Here is a 23,310-nt window from a genome sequence, read left to right on the forward strand (position 1 = left end):
GCGTCATCATCAGATACGGACACTTTGGGTCAGGCTCTTGGCCTCGGACAATAATTTAAATATGTCAGTCGAAGGAGCCAAGGTCGGGAAATCGAGAAAAATGTCCCTGTCGCCAGAGAAAAAAAAAAGATTTTCTCACGCATTGAGTTCGCTTGCTAAACCAATTTATAAGTTTGGCCATGGCTTCTACTTTAACTTTTTTATTAAATGTATTGGATTTCATTATTTATTCCAAGAATCGTTCATTGAAATTGGATTTGTATATGCTTCTACTCTATATGAATAAATAAATGACAGAAATCTGACATCCGTTCAATGCCAAACCAGTAATTAAAGACACGTGCGCTTACCTTTCATTCAAATATTTTTTATATCACAGCCTTTTTTATTTAAATCCATTTTAAATGTCATTTTCCACCAGAACATTTACCGACATTTTAATTCTCAGCATATTATTTATGCTCACAGCATTTTTGACAATTTAATTGGGCTACCCCCCGTTTGACCAATTTTTTTTATGAGAAAAACAAAATGTGTAACCATTTGTTGAAAGTAATTGGGCATCCTTTGCCATTTGTTTCGCCCCATGTCGCTCGTTTTTCAGCTGGAGAAACAATTGTTATCCTTGCCCAGTTGTTCGTAAGTCATGCGTTGTTGACACACGCCAACCCGAATTAATTCCCCATTTTGTTCTTTCATTGCAAAAAAGAAAAAAAAAGGTTGAAAGTGCTCAAAAGCGTGAAAATCTTACAGAAAGGAGGAAGTTTTCCCTTCTTTTCCTCGACACTCCTTCGGAATCCTCAGCCTAATGGGCATTCGATGAAGGAGACATTCTAATTGATCTATTAGTGCCATCTGCAGCTTCCAGCCTTCACTATTATCATCAAACTCGTATCATATTGGGCATATGGCCATCTTTTTTTTTGGGCCAAACAACAAGGAAAAGTTTCACGCCGCTTAGAGCCGGGAAATAATCAAATCTTCTCCTGGACAAAAAAGTGACAGCAAAACTTTTGATGCTCATAAAAGTTGTACTTTTATGCGAAATCTTTGTGTTTCTTTGGCTAAAATAAGGAATCACTTTTGAGTTGGGCGTTTGGGGAAAGTTGAATTGGAGGCCGCAATTATGCAAAATATTTATATATTTTTGCTTCAGCTACTTGAGACAAAATTCCTGTTGAGTTTCCAGGTCAAGTTGTTGCTTCTGTTGTCCAGCACACATATTTCGAACCACTATATATTTTGAAAATTAAGCAGTTTATCATTCGAACATGAATACGAGTATATGGTGAAGTATGTTTGCTCCTGGGCAGGCCGCCTCTTTGTTCAACTTACACACTGACCTAGACTACTGCCTTGTTACATAAGAATTTTGTGGTCTTGTATGCCTGCCATTGTATGGCGGAAATTAATTGCCCTGTGTCCTGACATCTGCGGTGCCCGAAAGTCCTTTCTGCCTACTTATCGCCAAAGTTCCTTGTTTCGCCTTCTGTGGCGGAAGCGTTTTTCTCGGAAAACATGAGATATTTTACACATATTTTGAGCTACAAAACTTGACTTCCGTATGAGCAAGTACATTCTATTTTATAAGATATATATGCATAAAATTCAGGACCTTTTTCACGCATAGAGTTAATGTGTAAAACACACCGCTTAACTTAAAAATCCTTACCTATCTTAAAGTTGACTCATAGACAGCTATTCGTAAGGATAATCTAGTGGAGAAAAAAGGAGCAAGGACAATTCCGCCGCCGATTCGGCACTAAACCTTCTTCATTTCAATGAAACGGGCTTTGCATTTTTTACGAATCCCCGAAAATCACCTGCAGCTGTTTTTTGACCGTGTGTTTGCAAGTTTTGGCTTACTTTTTCGCAGCTTTTTTATTTGCTGTTTTTGCATAATTCTGTGTATTTTGCGACATGTGCACTTGGAAACCTATTTTTTTTTTATTTTAACTCAAAAAAAGTATTTGGCACACCGGGCTCGATTTTATTTTTCTTTTATTTTTGCGCTCGCCGCTGCCGGGCCTTTGTTTTAAATAAAAATTAAATGTGCTGCGCATATGGCAAGTGTGTTACGTTTCGCTGGAAATGGTGGGCAAATAGATTTTTGGGCAAATCTCGGGGGTAGCGGCATTGTTTTGACTGCTCGTGGCAATCCAATTTTTGGCATTTTAAATTCATTCAGATTTCCAGAGCCGAACAATTAAAATCGCTTGCCAAAAATCTGCAGCAACTTTATGGCACTGCACTCAAAAACTGCTGACAACGCTGCCGAAATGCTTGACTGCATTTGGGAATATGACGATGTGAATACGAATATACGAATATAAATACGAATACGAATACGAGTTCGAATGGGAGTAGCTAGTTGCTACAATGGCTAACCCAAAATACACATATGGCTATATGGTTGCCATGAATATGTCATATGAGACGCCAGCATTGTTACTTAGTTGCGAGACTCTGGCCAGGATTTTGGCACATTTTTGACAAAAAGCCAAAGTGCATTGGAAAATATGAAGAAGCGAATAGTTATGCAGCACAGACACTCATACAAACAAATCGCGTAATGGGCCAGCAAGGACTTTAATGTGAAACTGCTGCTTTATACTCACTGTAAAAAATTGGGTTTATATTTTATTTATTATACGGGGTATAATGGGTTATAAAATATAGCCAATAAAGTAGAGAAAAATCATATTTAATGCAGCCTAAAAGCATGCAGCATAAAGGGAATGGCCTCATTTAGCCAACACAGCGAACTTCCGTTTTGAAAATTTATTGTTGCATACTTTTACACATGTTTTTTAAAAAAATGTAATTAAGATGTGTAGTATCAAGTACTTTTACGACATGTGCTAGGCAGATTTCTTCTAAGAAATCCATATATAAAATTGCTTTCATCATGAAATTTCCATCATTTATACCATTTCCGCCTTCAAAATATATTGTTGCATACTTTTAGCAGCATTTATAGCGAATTCCAATAGACTTCTGCGACTGCTGCTCCTTTCCACGAAATTAATTGCTCTTATTGAGCAGAATCAATAATTAAAACATGAAGCAATCGAATCAAAGCTCAATGAATTTGTGCCCCGCATTTAATTCCACTTTAAATGACGGTATATACGAATGTGGTATTGAATGACTGTTGGCCTGGCCAGCGTGCGATGAAAATGAAAACGCAATGAAATTACAACAAATTGCTTTTTTCTTGGCGATGGCACGTGTAACCCGTAAAAGGAAAAAAAAAGTAAGAAAAGGCTGAAATGTTGGCAATTACTTTTTCACCCATTCGCCTAATGCAATAAAATTTAATTTGATGGTCGTATGTAGCATGTGAAAAGGTGACCTGCGAATAGGGATTGTAAAATGGTTTGCGGCTTCGCAGTCGTAAAACACAAAGGATGTTTAATATGAGAAATATACAGATATGTGTTATTCTATTTGCATTTTAATGGTTTTGTTTTTCTGCATTTAAATTATATTTATTTTCGCTGTGCCAACATATTTAGATCGAGCTGGATGCGCCGAAAGGCATTTTTTATGATTGCAAAATATTTCATAACTGCGCAGGTGGTAATTTAATTAGAAAACAAAAATTACAAACTTAAATCAGTAGTAGCTGGTAGAAAATCAGATTTTTCTTTACATTTTCACTGCCCACCTGCCTTTCTTATGTTTTGCCAACTTTCGAAAGAAGTAATAACATCTCTCGCTCAAGCGAGGAGCCCAATTTGTGGTCAAGGTGCCTCAATCTCGTTGGACGACAGGAAAATTAAAAGCACCGAATTGCCACAATATTGGGAGCAAAAAGTTTTAATTGAGCGCCACATGCCGGAGATCGGTGCTGGGTTCCAATGTGCGAATTTCGGGGCCAAACAAAACTTAATTGCAATATGCAAAGCCCGGACTCCAACTGCATCCCTCCCCCATCCCTGCATCGGTGCATCCCTCCATAAGCGGTTCCCTGGGTGCTCGACTTTGGATAAATGACAATGTTTGACATGGCAAACAATGCACGAGGCGCAGGCAGGCGAATCGGAATGACACTGACACAGTTGCCATGTGGCGAGCCCACTGGCATGTGCATCGGCCACAAGGATGCACCTCCGCAGGACCTTCCACCCATGCACCCATAGGCCCATCCGCCCACATCCCGTCGACCTGATCTCATTTGGTGCTGACATTCTGTTTGCTCAGCACCAGCTACGCTTTTTGTTATTAAAGCTGAAACGGACGCAGATCCACAGCCAATGGCCACGCATATTCATTGCCAGCCATGTTCATATGCCTCCACCTCCAATCTGCAGGATTCGGTCCGGGTCAGGCTCTCGGAAAATATGGCAATGGGTTTTCCACTTTTCTTACTTTATGCGGAACATTTGTATTTAAATTTGAGAGACCTTGCATTGATGGTTAATATTTAAGAAACATGATTTTCGCCATGTCTCGCTTTTCCAATTCTCTAGGATGTTCTTGCAGGATAACAAATGCGCAAGCATTTATCAAAAAGTGCTGGCGGGCTATAGAACATAGGGTAAGTGGAATGTACACTCTACTGCTGTTTTAGAATTTTATATTTCCAATCATAAGTTTTCTGTTTTATAGTACATAGTTATTTTCAATTGCTTAATGAAGGAATTTATATCCTATACCCCAGGTTTATATATCCCAACTTTTAATGAGACTGATTTTATAAAGAATAAGTGCCTGAAGGCTTGAACAAAACCATTCTTTTGTGTTGCAAAATGTAATTTTTTAAATTCGGAAATGGGACGCTCGATAAGATCGCCACTGGAAGTGAACCCAATTTGGGGAGCCACCCAACTTGCCGCCTGGATGTGGCCTAATTCCAAGGCGATGTCCTTGTCGATGCTGCCAGCTCCTTCGGCTTGTTTACCGATGGTCGCACAAAAAGGTTGCCAGTCAGTCGGTTGGGCATTGGGTTTTACGGCCTCTTTTACATTTTGGGGCCACTCAAATATACAATGTTGTGTTTAGAGTGAAAATGTCTGCTGGAAATATATGCGTAACGGATGGAATTCTTTCACTGCGTCTGCTCATCAACTGTGAATACATTTGGCCACTTTTCTTCACTGTTGCGAACTTAAGGGAAAATAGATTAAATTACACCGAATCGGTTGGTTCAATAGAAGCGGACCTCGGCCCATCTGACGACCCTCAAAGCGAAAAAGTTTTTCAATTAAGCGTTTGTTAATGAAAATATAGAGATGCGTCGAAAACCAAACGAAAAGTGAAGGAAACGCAAAGGAAAGCAAAAAGTAAGGGCCCGGCTTAAAAGCGAAAAAGTATTTAAAAAATATAAATTGGTTACTGCTGTGCTGAGTTTTGCGGTGAAGTGCAACAGATTTTCACTGGCCAGCGGCAAATTGATGAACACGACCCAAATAAATGCATAAAAATGCAAGCAGAAACGCATCCAGTCAGTCGAAATAAATGCAGGACGAGAATGGAAAAAGGAGCGAAGGGTTCGAAATGGAAACCAGCATTTTCTGTCTGGGACAGCAACTGCTCGCTGGCTTTTGGCCAATTGTTTATGGCTTATTGTTTCAGCTCTCCGGCTTTTTCGCCGGCAACTTGGAATCGCTTTTCCAAAACTTTCTGCCAGCAGTTCGCAGCTCAACAGCATTTTGAATATTTTATGCAAAGTTTATTGGCAATCAAATGGGGTTAGTGGTCGCCGTCATTAATGAGCTGGGGTCACTATTGCGGATAAATGAACAAAAAGGGCTACAGTTCTATATAGTTCTATACTTATATTTATGATTCATAGAAAGTTAAAAACGATTTATTTAAAATCCTGCTCGTATGCGAGTTAACAACATTTCATTAGCTTTAAGCTGCGCAACACTTGACACTTTTACTTCACGCGTATGAAAGCGCTTATTAAAAATGCTAACACATACATATGTATATGTACATATATGTATAAAAACACCCAAGGTCACAATAATAGTGGCAGAATATATTTTTGTATGTGTGATTTATTCATTAATAAACCTATCTAAAACTTCGAATTTAATGAATAATAATCAAAGCTAACACCGCAAGTACGCCACTCTTACTATTTTTAGTTTTTTTTTAGAACAATTGCTCCATCGTATAAATGATTTTTCTTCATTTTTTTTTTATTTTTTTGTGTTGCATAATTTTGCCACCAAACGCTCTATTTCCTTGCCCCAATCTGTGGCTACATGTTGTAGCATATGCAAAGTCAACGAGCTGCCACTCCACGAACATAACAGAGGCGGCACAAAAAATTAATAAACGGGGGGCGGACTAGGCGTATACGCATTTTGGGCGACACATAAAGATTCGGGCTGCCAGTTTTTTTATCATCTTTTTAGCTTTCTCCGATGCCATGCATTTTTCGCACATTAACCTAACAAAGGAGCTGCTAAAAACGAGTGCCATAAACGAGGATGCAGTGCGAGATTGAGCCAAAAAGCAGGGGGTGGGGGTGCTCTAAAGAAGGCTACGGGGGTTACTGGATATTCCCCTTTATCCTGCCGTATCCTTCGAGTTGGAGAGCTGACAACATGAGCATGACTGTTTGCTTGTTTATACGAGTGCGCAGCATCTGTGATGCTGATGCTGAAGCTGATGCCTGTGCTCCCGACACAAGTCACTTGACAGCCCCCCACGCAGCTCGCTTCATTGCGTGCACTGCGAGAAAAGGGGGGCACTACCTACCTCCTTTGGATGGGAGCGATACGCAACATGCTTATCTGAGGCACGTAGGGTGCGCGACTTGGCCGCTCCTCATTTGCCTTTGGTTGGTAATTAAGTTACGGGCTGCTACGTGGCAGGCGCGAAATTATGTTTCCAGCTCCAGGACACCGACTTTAATAAGGCGTAAAGAGAAAAGATGGTGATGCAACTTAGTTCAGCTGTCACTTTTATATTAATTTTGCACCCACCCCCCAGGCAGGAGCATTTCACTCGCACTTCGACACTGATATTAATATTCAATTAGCTGGCCGGATGCGCGGCCTTGGGCTAGCCAATTAATAATAATTATGTTAAGTAGGCGTGGGAGCTGCAGCTTTTTTTGGCAAACTTTCGCCAGAAGTTGCTAGCAAATGCTCGTAAATAGCCAAGTCCCCCAGCAAATCGGGCAATTAATTTGATTTGTTTAACGTTCTCTGGGGGTCATTGTGCGCCGTTCTATTTACATGTTAATTGCCTACAAATTTGACTTTATAATTGATTCTATAATTGAAAATATCGTATTTGTTTGACACTGTTTTTTGGGCGTATTCCCCTTGAAATATTCGCTGCATCGCACAGCTCTTCAATTAATCAAGAAGCAGCACGAGTTGTCAAGGCTTTGTACCACAAACCCTCTCACGTCAAACTCAATTGCTGAGCTTATTCATAAAACCCACTATCTGGATTTTTGTCAGGGAAAATGCATCAAGCTTTCCCGCTTTTCTTTTGACTTTTGGCTGACTAGCGTGTCAGCACACGTATGTGTGCTGTGTACTTTTCTTTTCACTGACATGGGTTGCCTGCCGTCCATTGTTTCGGTTGTTCAGCCGTCCTCCGCTTTTCCGCCGGGGGAAATCCGGCCGGGTTTTTCGCTTGCTTTCGGGCTCCACTTATTGAAACATTACAAATGTATGGCTCCCACTTGGTTTTAGAATGGAGCCAGAGCGGCAGCCTTGAACCGATCCCGAATCCGAATCCAAAACCAAACCCAAAGCCAAAGCGAAAAGTACGAAAGATTGATGTGCGAGCAGTTAACAATTTCAACGGCTACCTGTCGGTGATTTCCATTGCCATGTATATGGATTTGTCTGAACAGAAGGGAGACTGAATTTTAAACCCATCTGAATCGGGCTCCCTGCCTTCCAACATTTTCACTTTCCCTTCGCCGTATTTTGAGTGTCCACATGGTGGAAGGTCGATGGGAGAGGAAAAAGTTTTGCCTTCGCTTAAATATGCTACATGTTCCGGACGCAGGTGCTCATGTCCACGGGGAAACCGGGCTGGATTGCTCGCGGAGTTCACATATATTTCAACTGCTTCAATCTTTTTTTTTTGAGCAAAAACTGACTTTTGGCTGGCTGTAATCGGAATGTTTAACTTTGGTTGCAAATAAACTCAATGCAAGATTTATAAATTAAATTTGTATGAGTACCAATCAAAGCTTATCTAAATAAATTTTAAAAAATTTCTAACTCTGTGAAGGCCCTTGCAAATATTACTCATCCGCCATGTGGACCATCATCAGTAAAAAGTAACAACTATCATTAAATTATAATGGTTTTGAAACCTTTCTTGCAATTTAACTTCTACCACTTTTTTTGAGTAAATTTTCAGATCCATTTAATATTTATTCTTATAAATGTTTAATTTTAAAACAAATTTGGAAACGAACTCACCTGTAATCTTCACTTGCATAGCAATCTCCAAGAAATCTGCACTGCAGCGTATTGCACTGGGTTGTCTTCACCTCGTTCTGCACCTCGTAGGTGATGTTGAATCCATAGACATCCAGCAGACGATCCAGGGCACGCAGGTGTGTACCATCCAGGGTGGCCATGGTGAAACGGATCTCCAGGTACTGGCTGTGGAACTGCACCCACGTCACCTGGGTGACGTCGTCCTCGGTGAGCGTGAAGACGCGGTGCGCTGGTACCTTAAAGTCATCCGAATAGTACATGTACTCCGTGAACTTCAGCCCGCTGAGCACGTACAACTGGGTCAGGTACACCACAATGGACACATTCGCCTGGCCCTGCGGCGGCATATCGGACGCATCGATTATCCACACGCATTCGATGGGCGTGGCGAATCGGTGCGGGAAATTGGGCGTCTGGATGTTGCCATGGCGTGCCTTCAGCATTCCACCGCATCCTGGACTGGACGAGGAATAGGAGGAGTGGCCGTGTCCGCCGGCGGCATGCTCTCCGCCGGCGAACGCGTTCAGCGCAAAGTGATTCTTGCCGGGCTGAAAGGGCGGCGGTGGCGGGAGCGGCACGGCGGGCAGTGAGAACTTCTGGTCTGCATCTGGAGGCATCTGGTGTGGCAGGACCGCCGGCAGCAGGAGCGTCAGCAGCCATATGGTCGCCGATGGCCGGACGAGGGTCATTGACTTGGCTTTGGCAGTTGGGACCCGCTCTTAAGGATTTCCTTTACTTTTTTCCTTTCGGTCTCGGTTTTTTACGCCGCCAGCTAGCTTATCATTCGGCGAGGACATGAATTGGAATCCTGGCGGCTGCCACGGCCCAGTCACTCATTGACATTTGGCCCATTTTTCTGCCTTTTTTTTGGTTCCAACTGCGGCCCAGCTGCAAGCAGACAAAAAAAGAGAGAGAGAGGGAAAAGATAAAGTCGAATTTTTAGTTAAAACCATTTTGACAGCTGTCGTTTGCATTTGAATAACTGCCGCTGGCTTTTCACGTTGACTCTCCGCTGTCAGCGTGAAAAAAGCAATTTGGAAATCCACTAAAACGCGAAGGAGCTCGAGAAGCGCATCAATCATGGCCTTCATGGGTGTCGTCGAGCGTGGCTGGTCATAAAACAAAAACACAAAGGTTCCCGCCTCTCCAAATTGTTTTCCCATATTTCAAGAGCCCACTTTCTTGCAGCCCCCATATATATACTTTTTTTCTTGAACAAAGCCATGCCCCAAAATCCGACGGGTTAATAAATGTATTCGGCACTCACAAGTGGTGGCTAGAAATGCAATCAAATCTAATCAAATTTAGAGTCTAATTCAAATGTATGTGCATGTAGCATGTGGCATGTGGCATGTGGCAGGGCAATGCAAACACAGACGGTTGTAATTAGGATGGGCTAATCGGATAAGTAAAAACTTGGCAGGCCAAATCAAAATGCGAATTGCCACAGAGCCACAGGCAAGTTGTCAACAATTCTGGCCAAATGCCGCTGCCTGGGAATTGGGATGCATAAATTATTCAGCATTCATAGAGTGCTATCTCAGTTTGGTTGTGCGGGTGTGTGTTTGTGTGGTTAATAAGATTATGCAATAGAACTTCCTGCGGGGACAGGAAATACCCGGGCAGATATATATTTTGGAATTTGTGCTCGAGTTTCGTTCGCTTCCTTCGACCAAATGAGTTTGCAGCGCTGACTTTAAAGCGATGCTCCTGCCAGGCTGACAAACTTCGACATCCGCATTCGCATCCGCGGCCACATCCGCAGCCTGCTGCGCGTACTTCAAGATGAGGCTGATGTGGGTGTCTGTGTGTGTGTATCTATGTGTGTTAACAAGTTTAATCAAACGACAATGTCGCCAGATACGTGCATACTTTTAGGCATATGGGCACGTAGAATCGCGGGCGCGCGGCAAAAATGTATTTTAGCACGAGTGTCAAGTCAAGTCGAGGGTGAAAATGAGTTCTACTTTCAAATTGCTTTAGTTACGCATTTAAGGCATAATGAATAAAAACTCCGCGAACTTTTCGCCCATCTCGAACGCCTCGAGAATTCTAATTTGTGACGCCAACTCTTGCCGCTTGTCACCACATTTGATTTACATATTTTTCGAAAGGTGAGAGCGTGACATCTCGTTTACCCTTTCGCCAAACTTTTGAGCGGCATTCTATTTAATATAAAGTTTGACTTCCGAGTGCCAAAACTTTTGTATGGCATACGAAATGGATTTATAATGACCACTTACTAATGAAAATGTTCAGAAATACCATTTTAATCAAAATGAAATTAATGCTGTAGAGCAAATATAATAAAAAAAGAAACACAATAACTTTTATATATGTAAACACAAATGCTGAAAATGAAAAGTATAAAAGTGGGTCATTAGAAATAAATATTTATAAAAAACACGTATTATTTTACTAAAGAAAATATAAAATTGGAAAACATGTTAAAACAGCACTGTTTAATACGCCAGATGTACAATGGAATACAAAGTGTAAACAGCATTGTTTAGTGATATATTGGCAATGGAAGTTTGATTAAATAGCTATTAAAGTGTTTTTGCTGTAAAAATGTATAGCAATTTTTAAATATTTACTGCATTTCTTGCAGCCCCCATAAACGAATGGCAATGTTTAACTTTCGCCATAGGAAGCAGCTCGTTTGGGCCAGATAAGTTCGCTGGTATTTGCTTATTCCAATTACTCTTGGCCCTAAGCCCCCTTTTGGCACACTTCCATGCGTGGGGCGGTGGGCCCGAAAAGAACGTCTCGCGTTAACAGTGACGCCTGGCATGCCCAACACTTCTCCATAGATAAGGCCACTAGGCAGGCACTTGAACTGAACTGATACCGATAAACATAAAGCCAGTTGGCCGATTCGGTCGCAGTCACCGTTGGCATCGCAGTCGCAGTCGCAGTTGGGGCGTCGAGCAAATTGCCAATTTAAATTGGCCGCGTTAAATTAGTCGAGTTATCAGCCTCCACGGCGGCAGGTGTGCGGAAGGTTTACGAATCCGGGCGGCAGTATTCACAATATCGCGTATACGCCAAGTGATTCAGCCGATGAATGGCCCTCGTGGAGCGGAAATTGTTACGTGCGAATTGTGTAAAATGAGCTGACCCCATCGGAAATGGAGTTTTTTTGGGAAGTGAAGAGCCACGATTGGTCTTAAAAGCCCCTCTCCGCCCCACATTTGTATTTCTGTGGTCATTTGACATGCCCGTTTTGCGTGCTCAACTCAAGTGGTTCGTTGGTTGGTTTTGAAAAGTGAAAAGATGTAGAATTTGTTGAGTTCTAATGGTGAATAAAAGTGAATGCGCAAGTTTGTGAATTTCATTTCCATGCTATTTGACAAATTGACAGTCAACAAACGTATCAATCATCTTGAAGTTCTTGATATTGATATCTAATCAAAAGATATGGCTGACAACTTCGTGGAAACATTTGAGTGTTTTATTCGCGAAAAAGTGCCTCGTGCGTCAGTTCATTTTAAACAATTTTAAAAAAATTACGATGTGGGTCAGTTTTTGGGTTTTTCTTCTTCAAGTGACACACTTTTCGAAATGCCTTGTAAAACTGACCAATTATGTGAACTTTACTCTGGCCATTAAATCTTATCGCAGCGCCGAAAATTCGTGGCTAACGTGCTAGCGAGCTATAAACCAAATCAAAACTGAAAAGTAACAGAATCAGGCAATAGCTTCATTATAAAATGCAATGAAATGGCAACATTTAAGCCAGCAAAGAACAACAAATAAAGAAGCGAAGAGAAGTGTGCTGATAACTGCAAACGAAATGTCAATAAATTAATATAAATGAGTGACTCGTGACTGGCGGCTCCGCCGATTCATTCCGGCCTTTCTCTTGTCGCTATTGTTGATATAGCTGTTGCCATTACTTTGGCCAATGTTTCAGCTTGTTCTATGTACTATTTTGTACCATTTTGTACAATTTTTATTTGTATTTCCCAAGCAAATCATGCGGAAACGAGCGCGCAACGGGCAGTTCTTTATTTTTCCAATGTTGTTCGGCGTTATCGACAAATCGTATAAGGAAATATAGCACAATTATTGGTTGATAAAACGCAGCTAGCTATAGGAGAGTGCTCGTATGTAAGGGGTATGTGATTTTTAAGGCACTGGCCTGAACTTGGTTAGTACCCCGAAGTTGGGGCTGTGATAATGGCGAAGCCCCCAAGCCAAGTATCGTTGGCATTCTTTGGGGCATTTGCCTTAGAGCTCTTGGCCAAACAATGAAATCCCCCCGCATAAATAGAAAACAATTAGGCATTTGGAGACGATAAGACCAGAAATGATAAAAGCCAGCAAGCATACTGTGTGACTCACAGCGTTTCTTGTTGGTCGTGAAACAAAAACCGACAAAATTGGTAGCAATTCGCTGTGAGCGGTAATTAAAGCAGCCAGTTGACGATGCGCATAATTTTTGAACTTTGAAACTTTTGTTCCACAAACAAATTTATCAGATGCAAAGCAAATGCTTTTCTCCCGGTTTTCTGGGACAGTTGATAAACCGATGTGGTCAACTGGCATTCTGCGAGGTCCTTTGTTTTTGATGGCCAACTGAAAGCTGCTGAGTATCTGGCTCGTTGTCTTTTCACTGCGTACTTCGAGTTTTTGGCAATAGCATCCTAGATACTACTGGATTTAGTGCACTGCAAATAAAATAGCTAGCTTGTTAAATCCGTATTACAGTCTTAGCCAAGTAGCTACAATGCGTTATTGCCTAATACATGTCTTTAATCAAATGTAAAATCAAATTAAGTTTGCCGACATATCAGCGCACTTCTTTAAAGTTTCCTTAACCATTCGAAATGCGATAAGATAATTTGTGGAATAAAAAAGATATCGAACATTGGGCTTATCAATTTAAAGCCAATAAGTGTTATACTGACGAAGTAAATCGATTCGTAGACCAATCACAATCGAAGCATACATAATCCGCCACAATTGCAACCGAACACAACAAATTTATAGCCGCAATTAAATCCTTGGCCATAAATCAGGGAATATGGCCGGGGTAATGGTAATCAAAGTGTTTAACCCACACACGCAGCGAACGAGTTGAGATAAAAACCCAAGTTGACAACGAATGCGACCAAGAGATTGGCCCAAATCAAAGATATTATTTAGACGGATACGAATACGGATACCTGGTGATTCCAGTGCAATATGGCCTGCTTTCCACGACTTTTCCATCATCGCAGCAAAAACAAATTCACGCCCGCCGAAGATGAGAACACCGATACGATACTCAACACACATGACAGTCCCGTGGTGAGTTCCGCTTTAGTACTTAGTATTTAGTATTGCACTTGTCTGATAAGTCGACTGATAAGTTCATCAAGTGCTTAATTGAGTTAATCGGGGCGGCGAGAGAAAACCATAAATAACAACGGAGCGAAACAGTGAATAAAATCTGACCATTTCGACCCAAGAGATACCCAATGCAAAGAGACTAGTCTAATAATTAAATATTATTAATTGCACCTAAAATTAGTTACATTACTTATTACTGCTCCTGTTCAAACTAAACGTTAATCTATTATATATACAAATTATTTGGAAACCCCTGATAACTCACTTTTATGGCACGTACCTTTATTATATGCAGTAAACAAATAGAAATAAGGTAAACCCATGATATCACTTCCATTTCTGACCGATTGGAACATCCAAATCGAAGTATTAGTGCTTCATTATCTGATGATTTCATTTGCACTTTTATGATCGGAAATGACCTTGCGCTCCCTGAATAAACAGGGTATTGAATCACGATGAAATGTGTTTGGAGCGAAACCTAGTTTTGGTCTTATCAACGAATTTTGTGTCCATGACGTTCACTTTTTAACTGGCTTATCTTAAAAGCGGAAAAAAAAGTACAAACACCTGAGGGAAAAACACGAGTGCCGATGGCTGATTTCCCATTGGCTTTTGCATTGGGGAAAATAGTTTCAAAGCTCATTGAGAATTTGAACAAATATACAAGGAGCGTTTTTTTTTTTATAATCCAACCACTTTCGCAAAAACAATATATAAACAAACAACCTTTTTAATGAATGAATGATTTGGAATAGTATTCACGAGCTGGTCACATGCTACCCCACTACTTGTGCTAATACATCTATCTGCTAGGTACTTGACTATCTGCAATCTTGGCTTTTCATCAATAACAAACATTCTGCGACGAGTTGGCATTAGGTATGCAAAAATATGATAAGCATGCATATAAATAGATGTGGTTGGGATGCTGTGCTGGATCCATCGCTGGAAGCATGGAGCTCATGCATAAATCCAGCAACCAGAGCATCTTGCAGCCGGAGCTTCAAATGACGTATAAATATGCAGGATCCGTCGGATGCGTAGCTATCTATGGAAACATCTGTATCTGTCGTATTTTTGTCACAGGAGGTGGAAAGGAGGAGCAGGAGGAGGTGGAGCACTGACATGGTTCTAGGCTGAAATGAACGTGATTGCACGCACAACTTACACGTCACAGTAATTCTAAATAACTGCGAAATGTTTTTGGGGCCCTTGAACGGGGAGAGGGGCCAAGTGCCCCCGGGGAGGAATTCGTGAAATGACGCAGACTTTGGAGCCAGCGAGAAGAATCCTTTCAAGGCAGCCGGCAAAAAAAAAAAGAAGAAAACTTCCCCTGCGAGTGCAGATGCTACGTTATCGGTGACTTTATCGGCTGAAATTCGGGGCTTCCGTGGGAAAACGGAAAACCTGTCAAAATGCCGTCGTTTAGGTCGATTAGCATATCAAAGCAGGTCCAACCAGGCGACTGGCAAATTGACACGAGTTTATTTATGCCCACACCAGGCCAGCCAAAACACGGGCTTGAATATTTCATTACACCCGTGCCAATTAAAGATAAGATGGAAATGATTTTCAGCTGAGTTAAGTTGGCAAACATTTCAGATACACTTAAAAAATACAACGGGAAAAAAGTGAGCAAAATAGTTTCATTCAAAATAGTATCGATATAGAAACAACTATAGAAACAACTACATAATTATATTATATAGTTGTAATAACTTTGGAAAGGGTATACTAAGTATTTCGAGACTACCCCAATGTGGGCATAAAAAACCTTTTGAACTTCAACTTAAAATGTAACTGCAGTTCCCTATTTTACTACTCTTTAGTCACTTTCAATTAAAAATGCTAAAAAGCTGCAATAAATTCTAGGTAGCATTTTCAAAATAGAAATACTCAAAGCCCGTAATAAATTCAACGAAATTATGACTTATGTCAGGCACAAGTCATAGCTGTCTGATCTATTTTCATTTTCAACATTTGTTGCGCAACAAAACAAAACAAAAAAAGCGCACATAAAATTACTTTTACGACACACAAGCAACCAACACCAGCAGTCGTGTCAAAAGTTTTCCATTTTTGAAGAGGTCACATGTCTGAACTCGAAATGGAATAATAAGTTTGTAAATAAGAAATGGAAGCTCGTGAGATTCGCTCAAAAGCCCAGTTCATCGGCATCGTAAGCCGATCAATCTGGGCCAATTCACGGTGAATCCCTAACTGACGTGTTGAAAGGTCGAAAGGTCGAAAGGGGAACACAATGGACAGCTTTAGTGCGCACCGAGTGTAAAATGCCCCTTATGGAAAGCGGAAAATCACAATGGAAATTGGCTATTATCGGCCTATTTAAGGGGCTTAAGCTGACAGCCCAGAAGTGGGCAGTTCGAAAGTACAAAATTATGTTCGGCATCAGATTGCTATTACGTAAACCGATATACGATCAAAATAAACATGACACAAACACGATGGCCAATAAATTTGGTCAGAGGGACAGGCAAGTTAATGAAAATTTAAGTTTGAGTGCTTAACATTCGCCATTAAAATAAAACACAGATTAATTAATACTAAGTTCAAAAAATATATTTCGTTTATGTGAAGAAGGAAAACTAACTAAGATTGAGCTATGCATTTAAAATTGATCATAAAACTGTACTCAAAATATTTATATTTTTAAAGTATTTTTTAAGTTGATAAAACTGGAATCAAAACATTGATAATTTTTAAAGTATTTTTGAGTTTATAAAAAAGAACTCAAAATATTGATATTTTTAAAGTATTTTGGGAAGCCAAACTTATTTTTGTTAGCTAATTTAACTTGTATTTGTGCTGATTAAAATAAACAGATAGCCAAATGCAGTTGTATTCAGGAGCATTTGTCATCGCAATATAACTATGAATATGTCATGAAAAGTAAATATTAGTGATAAGTGAGGCCAATCAAAAGGCTTTTGTTGATGATTTCAATGTTTGCATGGAACCAATAAAGCGTTTTCCAAAAACGTGGTTTGTTTAATATTTGTTTGTGCTTAAATTTGTTATAAATAAATTAGAAATGTATTGTTTTTTTTCAGCAAATTGGTCAGTACATTCGTCGCGAGGAGAAGCCACTGTACTCGCCCATCGTCACTCCGAGTGCCAGTGAGGTGAGTATCCCAGTAACCAAAAACCAGAGCCCAGAAACCTCGCACCTGCACTTTATGTACCTGCTCCACCTGTTATTGGGACTCGACTAATATTTGCACACATGCTTGTATGTTTCTTATACTTTCAAACGATTCAAACGGTGGTGTACACAATAATATCGGCACAAAACACTTGTAAATATATATATACATATATATACCACACCCAACACACGACCACTTGGCAACACCTCCACCGAACTTTTGCACCGCTGTGTTTGTCTTGTTTGGCTGTTTTGGCTGTTTTGGTGGATGCCATTGGTGCTTTAGGCCAAACTTCAGCGCCTCAGACAGCAGCCGCCCGGCTCACCGCCTGCACCCGCCAGGTGGACCCTGCAGTCGGTTGCCGAAAATGGCAGCGCAAACAATGGCGTCCAGGAGCGGAAGTTCCGCTCCAACAAGGACAAACTGCAGGCTCAGGATGCATGCCCATCCGGCGGCAGTGCAATTAATGTCACACGCTCAAGTTCGAAATTAAAACCAGTCAAAGAGCGTCGGCCCACCGCCTTGCCCAGCGAGGTGCCCAGCATCGAGATCGAGGATGTTCGGGATGCTGGAGATGGCAAGGATTCACTGGGGGAGCGGGTGGCGCTCCAGTCGGGTGCTAATGCACATGTCGATGTCGTCGATGGCGGCGGCAAGTCAAAACTCAAAGTGAATGTGAATGGCATAATTGATGAGGGCGTCGCCCACGACGTCGACGATGACACACCCTCGAGCACCTCCATAGCCACAACACCTGTGACCGAGGGTCCTGTAAAGTTTTTCATTGGTCACACGCAGGAACTAAGCGCCCAGCAAACGGATGACACCTTGTCCTGCCAGAGTAGCGATGCCAACAACAACAACAGCAGCAGCAGCAGCAGCAGTGCCGCCAAACTGACAAATGGCGTCCTGCCACAGGAGCAACCGGAACGGGAACAGGACAGGAAACAGGATTCCAGGGGGAACCAGCAAGCACTCCAGGCTCCGCCCCGCGCCAAGAGCTCCAGCAACGTGTCACTCAATTATCTGGCCAAGAGCCAGACGGACAGCCAGCGTCGCCGACGTGTGTCCACGATGCCCGATATTAACATACCGCCAGCACCGCCATTGCCTCCGGAACTCCTCGTCCCCGGAACGCCGCTCCATCTGCGCAAGAAACGGAGCGTGGAGCGACCGCAGCAGCAGGAGCAGCAGCAGCAGGAGATCCAGCAGGATGCTACGAATAGTCAAGTAAGTAATGAGGTGGCTTGCCAAATGACATCACCGGCAAACTGGCCAGAACTCTGCGGTTCTTCCGGAATAGAAGTGCTCGAGGTTGTGCCACATCTATAGACTAGATGGGTGGAGTGGAAGGGAAGTAGGAAGTGACCTTTTCCACCTACTTGATCCTTGATGGGTGCATCATTTTCGAATAATATTGGCTTGCAAACGAATGGTTAGACTGAATAGATATACTAATTAATCACAATTATTATTAAATAGACACAAATTTTGAATAATTGCGTTAATTGAGGGGAACAGTTAACGAGCTTAGCTGCAGATTTTGTTCAATAATAATTTATAAAATTGTCACTAAAGTTAAAACCTCCGAGTTACCTTCAATTGTAGCTAGTTATGCAAACTGGGAAAACCAATAACTGCGTTTGGCATCGAGTACATTCAAATGCCCAGAAACTTGCATTCACTGACATCCTGTGAGTGTGTCTAACTGTCGGAAAGCTACACTCCATTTACTGTTTGATGCAACTTTCGTGTGGGGGGTTCCACACACATCACCTCCCCCTCCTCCCCCCTGACCTTTTATTGCCCCAGGACTCAAGTGGGGGAGACCGAAACATGGAACAGCTGGTTGCAATTGAGCCGTGCACAGCCCAGCACACTTGTGAAAACAAGTTAAACGTTAATTGTTCGCCAACAGACACGAATCGCAAACTTTTTGGCCACCGAAAGAGCCGTTCCCTTGGCTTCCTGGGAGCTGTTCCATGGACAGCCTGTGGCTAATAGGTGCTTAGATAGCTCCATTCCGAAGGAGTATGTTGCTCCAGTACCGCAATAACGCCGCTTAACGTTTATATTCAGGAGTACCTTTGTTTCCAGCCCTCCAAACATCTTCGGTAGTGAAACTTAAAGACTTTCTAGATATTTTCATTAAAGCAAATGCCATTTCTTAGGCTAACAAAACCTCCTATTAAAAAGAAATACAATCGTTACTCTTATCATTTGCACTATCTAATTCCTTTTTTTTCGGTAATTTCACACACAAACACCATAAGGATCAAATTGCAGGAGCAGAAGAGGGCGGCGAGAGTCACAAGTCCAGCGATTCCTCGACACCAAAAACCCATCGCGTGGAAGGTGGCCTCATCTATGTCCGTCCCAATTTTCCCATTCAGGGCGACATTGAAATCGAATCTATTGCAAAGGACGAAGGGTGAGTAACAACCACAGCTGGATGGTGTCCAATGCCGAATTAGAGACAAACGAACAAACAAACAAACAATCCGCTGATTATTACCCAATGTATCCGATCCACAGCACACGCAATCTCATACGAACGGCCATTGAGCGCAATGATTTCCTCAATAATCTAATGGACAAGGAGCGCAAGGAGATGGTTATCAATGCAATGGCCCCGGCCAGCTACAGGAAGCACAGCCTCATCATCCGGGAGCACGAGGAGGGTTCCGAGATATATGTCTCCGCCGAGGGCCAGTACGATGTCATCCGTGGTGGCCAACTGGTGGCCAGCTTTGGACCGGCCACCGTGTTCGGTGAGCTGGCCATTCTCTACAATGCTCCACGTCAGGCGTCCGTAGAGGGTAAGTTCTCAAGTTTGGAAAACCAAAAAAAAAAGGGATGGTATATAAATCAGAGTGTCCTTTTCTCAGCTGCCACCGATGCACGCGTTTGGAAAATCGCACGCGAAACCTTCCGGGCCATCATGCAAATCTCGGGGTCCAGGGAGCGTGAGGAGAACCTACAGTTCCTGCGCTCCGCTCCATTCCTGCAGGAGTTCGACCAGAGTTTGTTGCTCAAAGTCGTGGATCTTTTGCAGCGGGTAATCCATTATCATAGCTATTGCTTCCATGCCACCACAAACTTAGTTGCTCCCATTGTATTGCAGAAATTCTACGAGACCGACAGCTGTATTGTCCGCGAAGGTGAGCTGGGCAACGAGTTCTACATCATCCGGTGCGGAACTGTGACCATAAAGAAGCGGGACGACCAGCAGCAGGAGCAGATTGTGGCGAATCGAAAGCGAGGTGACTACTTCGGGGAGCAGGCACTGCTCAATGCGGATGTGCGACAGGCCAGTGTCTATGCGGATGCACCGGGCACCGAGGTCCTCATGCTGGACAGAGAGTGAGTTCGGAACAGTTTACTTTGTCTCACATACGTTCCTCACACTCCATCCATTCATTTTCAGAGCCTTCATTAGCTATTTGGGAACCATAAAGCAGCTGCGCGAGAAGCCCAGTAGTCAGCGCAACGATACGAGTGGTCGATCCAGCAACAAATCCCTGGAGTTTGACAACGAGTACTCCCAGGTGGCCATCTCGGAGCTGAAGAAGATAGCCACGCTGGGCTGCGGCGCCTTTGGACGTGTGGATCTGGTGGCCTACAACCAACAGGCGTTGGCCCTGAAGATCATCAAGAAAATCGAGGTGGTCAAGCAAGATCAAATAGAGCACGTTTACAACGAGAAGAACGTTATGATCAAGTGCCGCCAATCGCCCTTCATAGTACAGTGCGTCGTAACTCAAGCTCTTAACTTCGTCGAGATATAAATAAAGTAATTTGTTATATTTTATTTCAGACTGTATCGCACGTACCGCAATGACAAATACGTTTACTTCCTAATGGAGGCCTGCATGGGCGGTGATGTATGGACGGTGATGTCAAAGCGCCAGTACTTCGATGAGAAGACCGCCAAATTTATAGCGGGCTGTGTCGTCGAGGCATTCGACTATTTGCACTCCCACCACTTCATCTACAGGGACTTGAAGCCAGAGAATCTGATGCTGGGCACCGATGGCTATTGCAAACTGGTATTTATATGCTTACTAGTAGTAAAAGAACTACCTAGATGGTTTAAAACTAAAAGTAACGTTTGAAATGGTGTATAAAAGTATGAAACCCTCAAGAAATGTAGGGCCATAATTAGATAAAAGTGGAGCTTTATATTCAGTTTTATACAGCTTTATGTGGATTTTACAACCTTTCTTCCAGGTCGATTTTGGATTTGCCAAATTTGTGCGACAAAATGAGAAGACCAACACATTTGCTGGTACACCGGAGTACGTGGCACCCGAGATTATCCTGGATCGAGGGCACGATCGTGCCGTCGACTATTGGGCACTGGGAATTCTGGTATATGAACTTCTGGTTGGCAAAACGCCCTTCAGGGGCGTTAACCAGATCAAGATCTATCAGCAAATCCTCAGCGGCATCGATGTCATCCACATGCCATCGCGCATACCCAAATCCGCACAGCACCTGGTGCGGCATCTCTGCAAGCAACTTCCGGCGGAAAGACTGGGATATCAGCGCAAGGGAATCGCGGATATCAAGCGGCACAGTTGGTTCGAAAGTCTCGACTGGCAGAGACTGAAACTAAAGCAATTGCCATCGCCCATCAAAAGACCTTTGAAGAGTTGGACCGACTTGCAATATTTTGGTCCTTCGGGCGTTGAGAACGACTATGAGCCACCGGAGGAACTGAGCGGATGGGATAAAGACTTTTAAAGGCTTCAGCAGAAGTGGATTTTGTAAAGTTTCGGATATTAGTTAGTAGGATAAGAGCTATTGTTCCTGAATGTTGGAACTCATACCACGCAGCAGCCATTACAACCTCGTTTTAATTACTAGCTTCGAAAATACTTAAGTCTGTACCCAATTGTTACTTATTCTGTACTAGAATTTACGTTTTTTAGATAAAATACTTTATAAGTAGACAGTAAACATGAACAATTATATCAACCATTTATATGAGGACCCTAAACAGGATTCTTTGGCTAATTCTTTCTTCGTTTCAGCATTTCTTTTCATACATTTGACAACATGTTTGCCCTGAAAGTCAAAATTGAATGCTCGAGTAGCTGTGCAAAGAGGTTTATTTGTATTCGTAGTATCAATTAGAACCACAAACTAGTTTTCTTTTCCTTTAACCAAAGCAAACAAATTCAATTTAACCGCTTCACTCGACTCTTTGCTTGCCAAATGCAATACCCAGAAAGTAAGGATATATGAGGCCACTTTGTCTTTAACAGGTGAAAACTGGAGGACAAAATGTGGGTCGCTCAGTTGGCCAACATAACTTATTACGACATCCCTGTCTTGTTTTGTAACATAATAGTCGTTATCATCGCCATCAATATCAATGTGGCTCCATTCCGTTGTCCTGGATACATCATCATTTGTGTGGGGTTTCCATCACGCAAAATGCTCTTATTGTTTTCCCTGTGACCTATTAGAGTCTTTAGTTATATTTAAGGACCTTTCACAAGGATTGCTTATGAGTGCTATATGGTTCGAATTCAAATACATTTGTGTACGAAAGCCATGTAAATAGCATTACTTTTAGACACCTAATGAAAAGCTTTCTGTACAACTAATGAGCTAATAGGAAAACACTTTCTTTAATCTTAATAGACCATGTTTAATCAATGGGGATACCCAGAAACTCCTTTTAAGAAAATCGATTGAAATGCGGACGAGGGCATCCCAATCAATTCAATTTGAGCTACGAGTATGGAAAGTTGAAATAAGCTAAGAAGCAATCGTGCATGGCGACCAACATGGTTAATCAATAATTTAGTATGCTGCGAAATGGTCAAAGGACGAAAAGTTGGGATCCTTGGAGCGCCGGCTCCTTTTTCGCCGTAGACATTCGCACTCATTTAACAATTTTACGCTTCGTTTAAGAGCCGTAAGAGGGATTGGCTGGGACCAGTAAAGAGTTCTTTGATTCCCGGGAATTCTCTATATTATCATTTTTTTCCCCACTTTTTTTCATTTTCTTTCTGTGGGCCCAAAGTTTGTGGGTAAATAAAAAGGCATTTGCATGGCTTTCTTAGTTAACCTTTCTGCACCTTTCTCGACAGTCGGCAGCGCCATCGTTTGATGCTGTGGAAAAACTAAGCGGCGGTTTTCCCACCCATTTTCCACGGCGCTGCCGGTTGAGCGCGCACAGTTTTCCCAACGGAAATGATGACATTTCGTCTAACTTTGTCGCCGCGCTGTGCAGTCGCATAGAAATTGTGCGGAGGTGTCGAAGAAATGGCACATTCCATACTGGGGACAGTTGCGAAAATGAAAATTTTCACTTTTCCGCGCGGTGGCAGGCGGAAATTGTTGAAATGTTTCCC

General features: G+C 42.2%; 2 protein-coding genes across 7 annotated transcripts in view; one reads left to right on the top strand and one right to left on the bottom strand.

Moving 5' to 3' along the window:
• Positions 1-23,310, bottom strand: part of LOC6731732 — a 104,130-nt gene that overhangs the window by 64,911 nt on the left and 15,909 nt on the right. For both annotated transcript variants that reach the window (XM_039291056.2, XM_039291057.2), the window contains exon 3: positions 8,415-9,323. In XM_039291056.2, the coding sequence (XP_039146990.1) occupies positions 8,415-9,124 (710 nt within the window). In that variant the 5' untranslated portion in view covers positions 9,125-9,323. The remainder of the gene's footprint in view (positions 1-8,414; positions 9,324-23,310) is intronic.
• On the top strand, positions 11,301-21,960 carry LOC6731741 (cGMP-dependent protein kinase 1). Of its 5 annotated transcripts, none has more exons than XM_016179893.3 (11): positions 11,301-11,689; positions 13,510-13,730; positions 16,847-16,918; positions 17,228-18,172; positions 19,216-19,373; positions 19,478-19,761; positions 19,831-20,000; positions 20,067-20,305; positions 20,370-20,690; positions 20,760-20,991; positions 21,173-21,960. In XM_016179893.3, the coding sequence occupies exons 2-11, from the start codon at positions 13,626-13,628 to the stop codon at positions 21,686-21,688; spliced, it is 3,042 nt and encodes a 1,013-aa protein (XP_016024407.1). In that variant the 5' UTR covers positions 11,301-11,689; positions 13,510-13,625; the 3' UTR covers positions 21,689-21,960. The 5 variants fall into 5 exon arrangements, with proteins under 5 accessions (XP_016024407.1, XP_044778260.1, XP_016024409.1 ...); XM_044922325.1 differs by having other exon boundaries at positions 11,301-11,681; positions 13,219-13,730; XM_016179895.3 differs by having other exon boundaries at positions 11,301-11,681; positions 13,368-13,730.

Source organism: Drosophila simulans, chromosome 2L (assembly GCF_016746395.2).
Source record: "Drosophila simulans strain w501 chromosome 2L, Prin_Dsim_3.1, whole genome shotgun sequence".
Lineage (NCBI taxonomy): Eukaryota > Metazoa > Arthropoda > Insecta > Diptera > Drosophilidae > Drosophila > Drosophila simulans.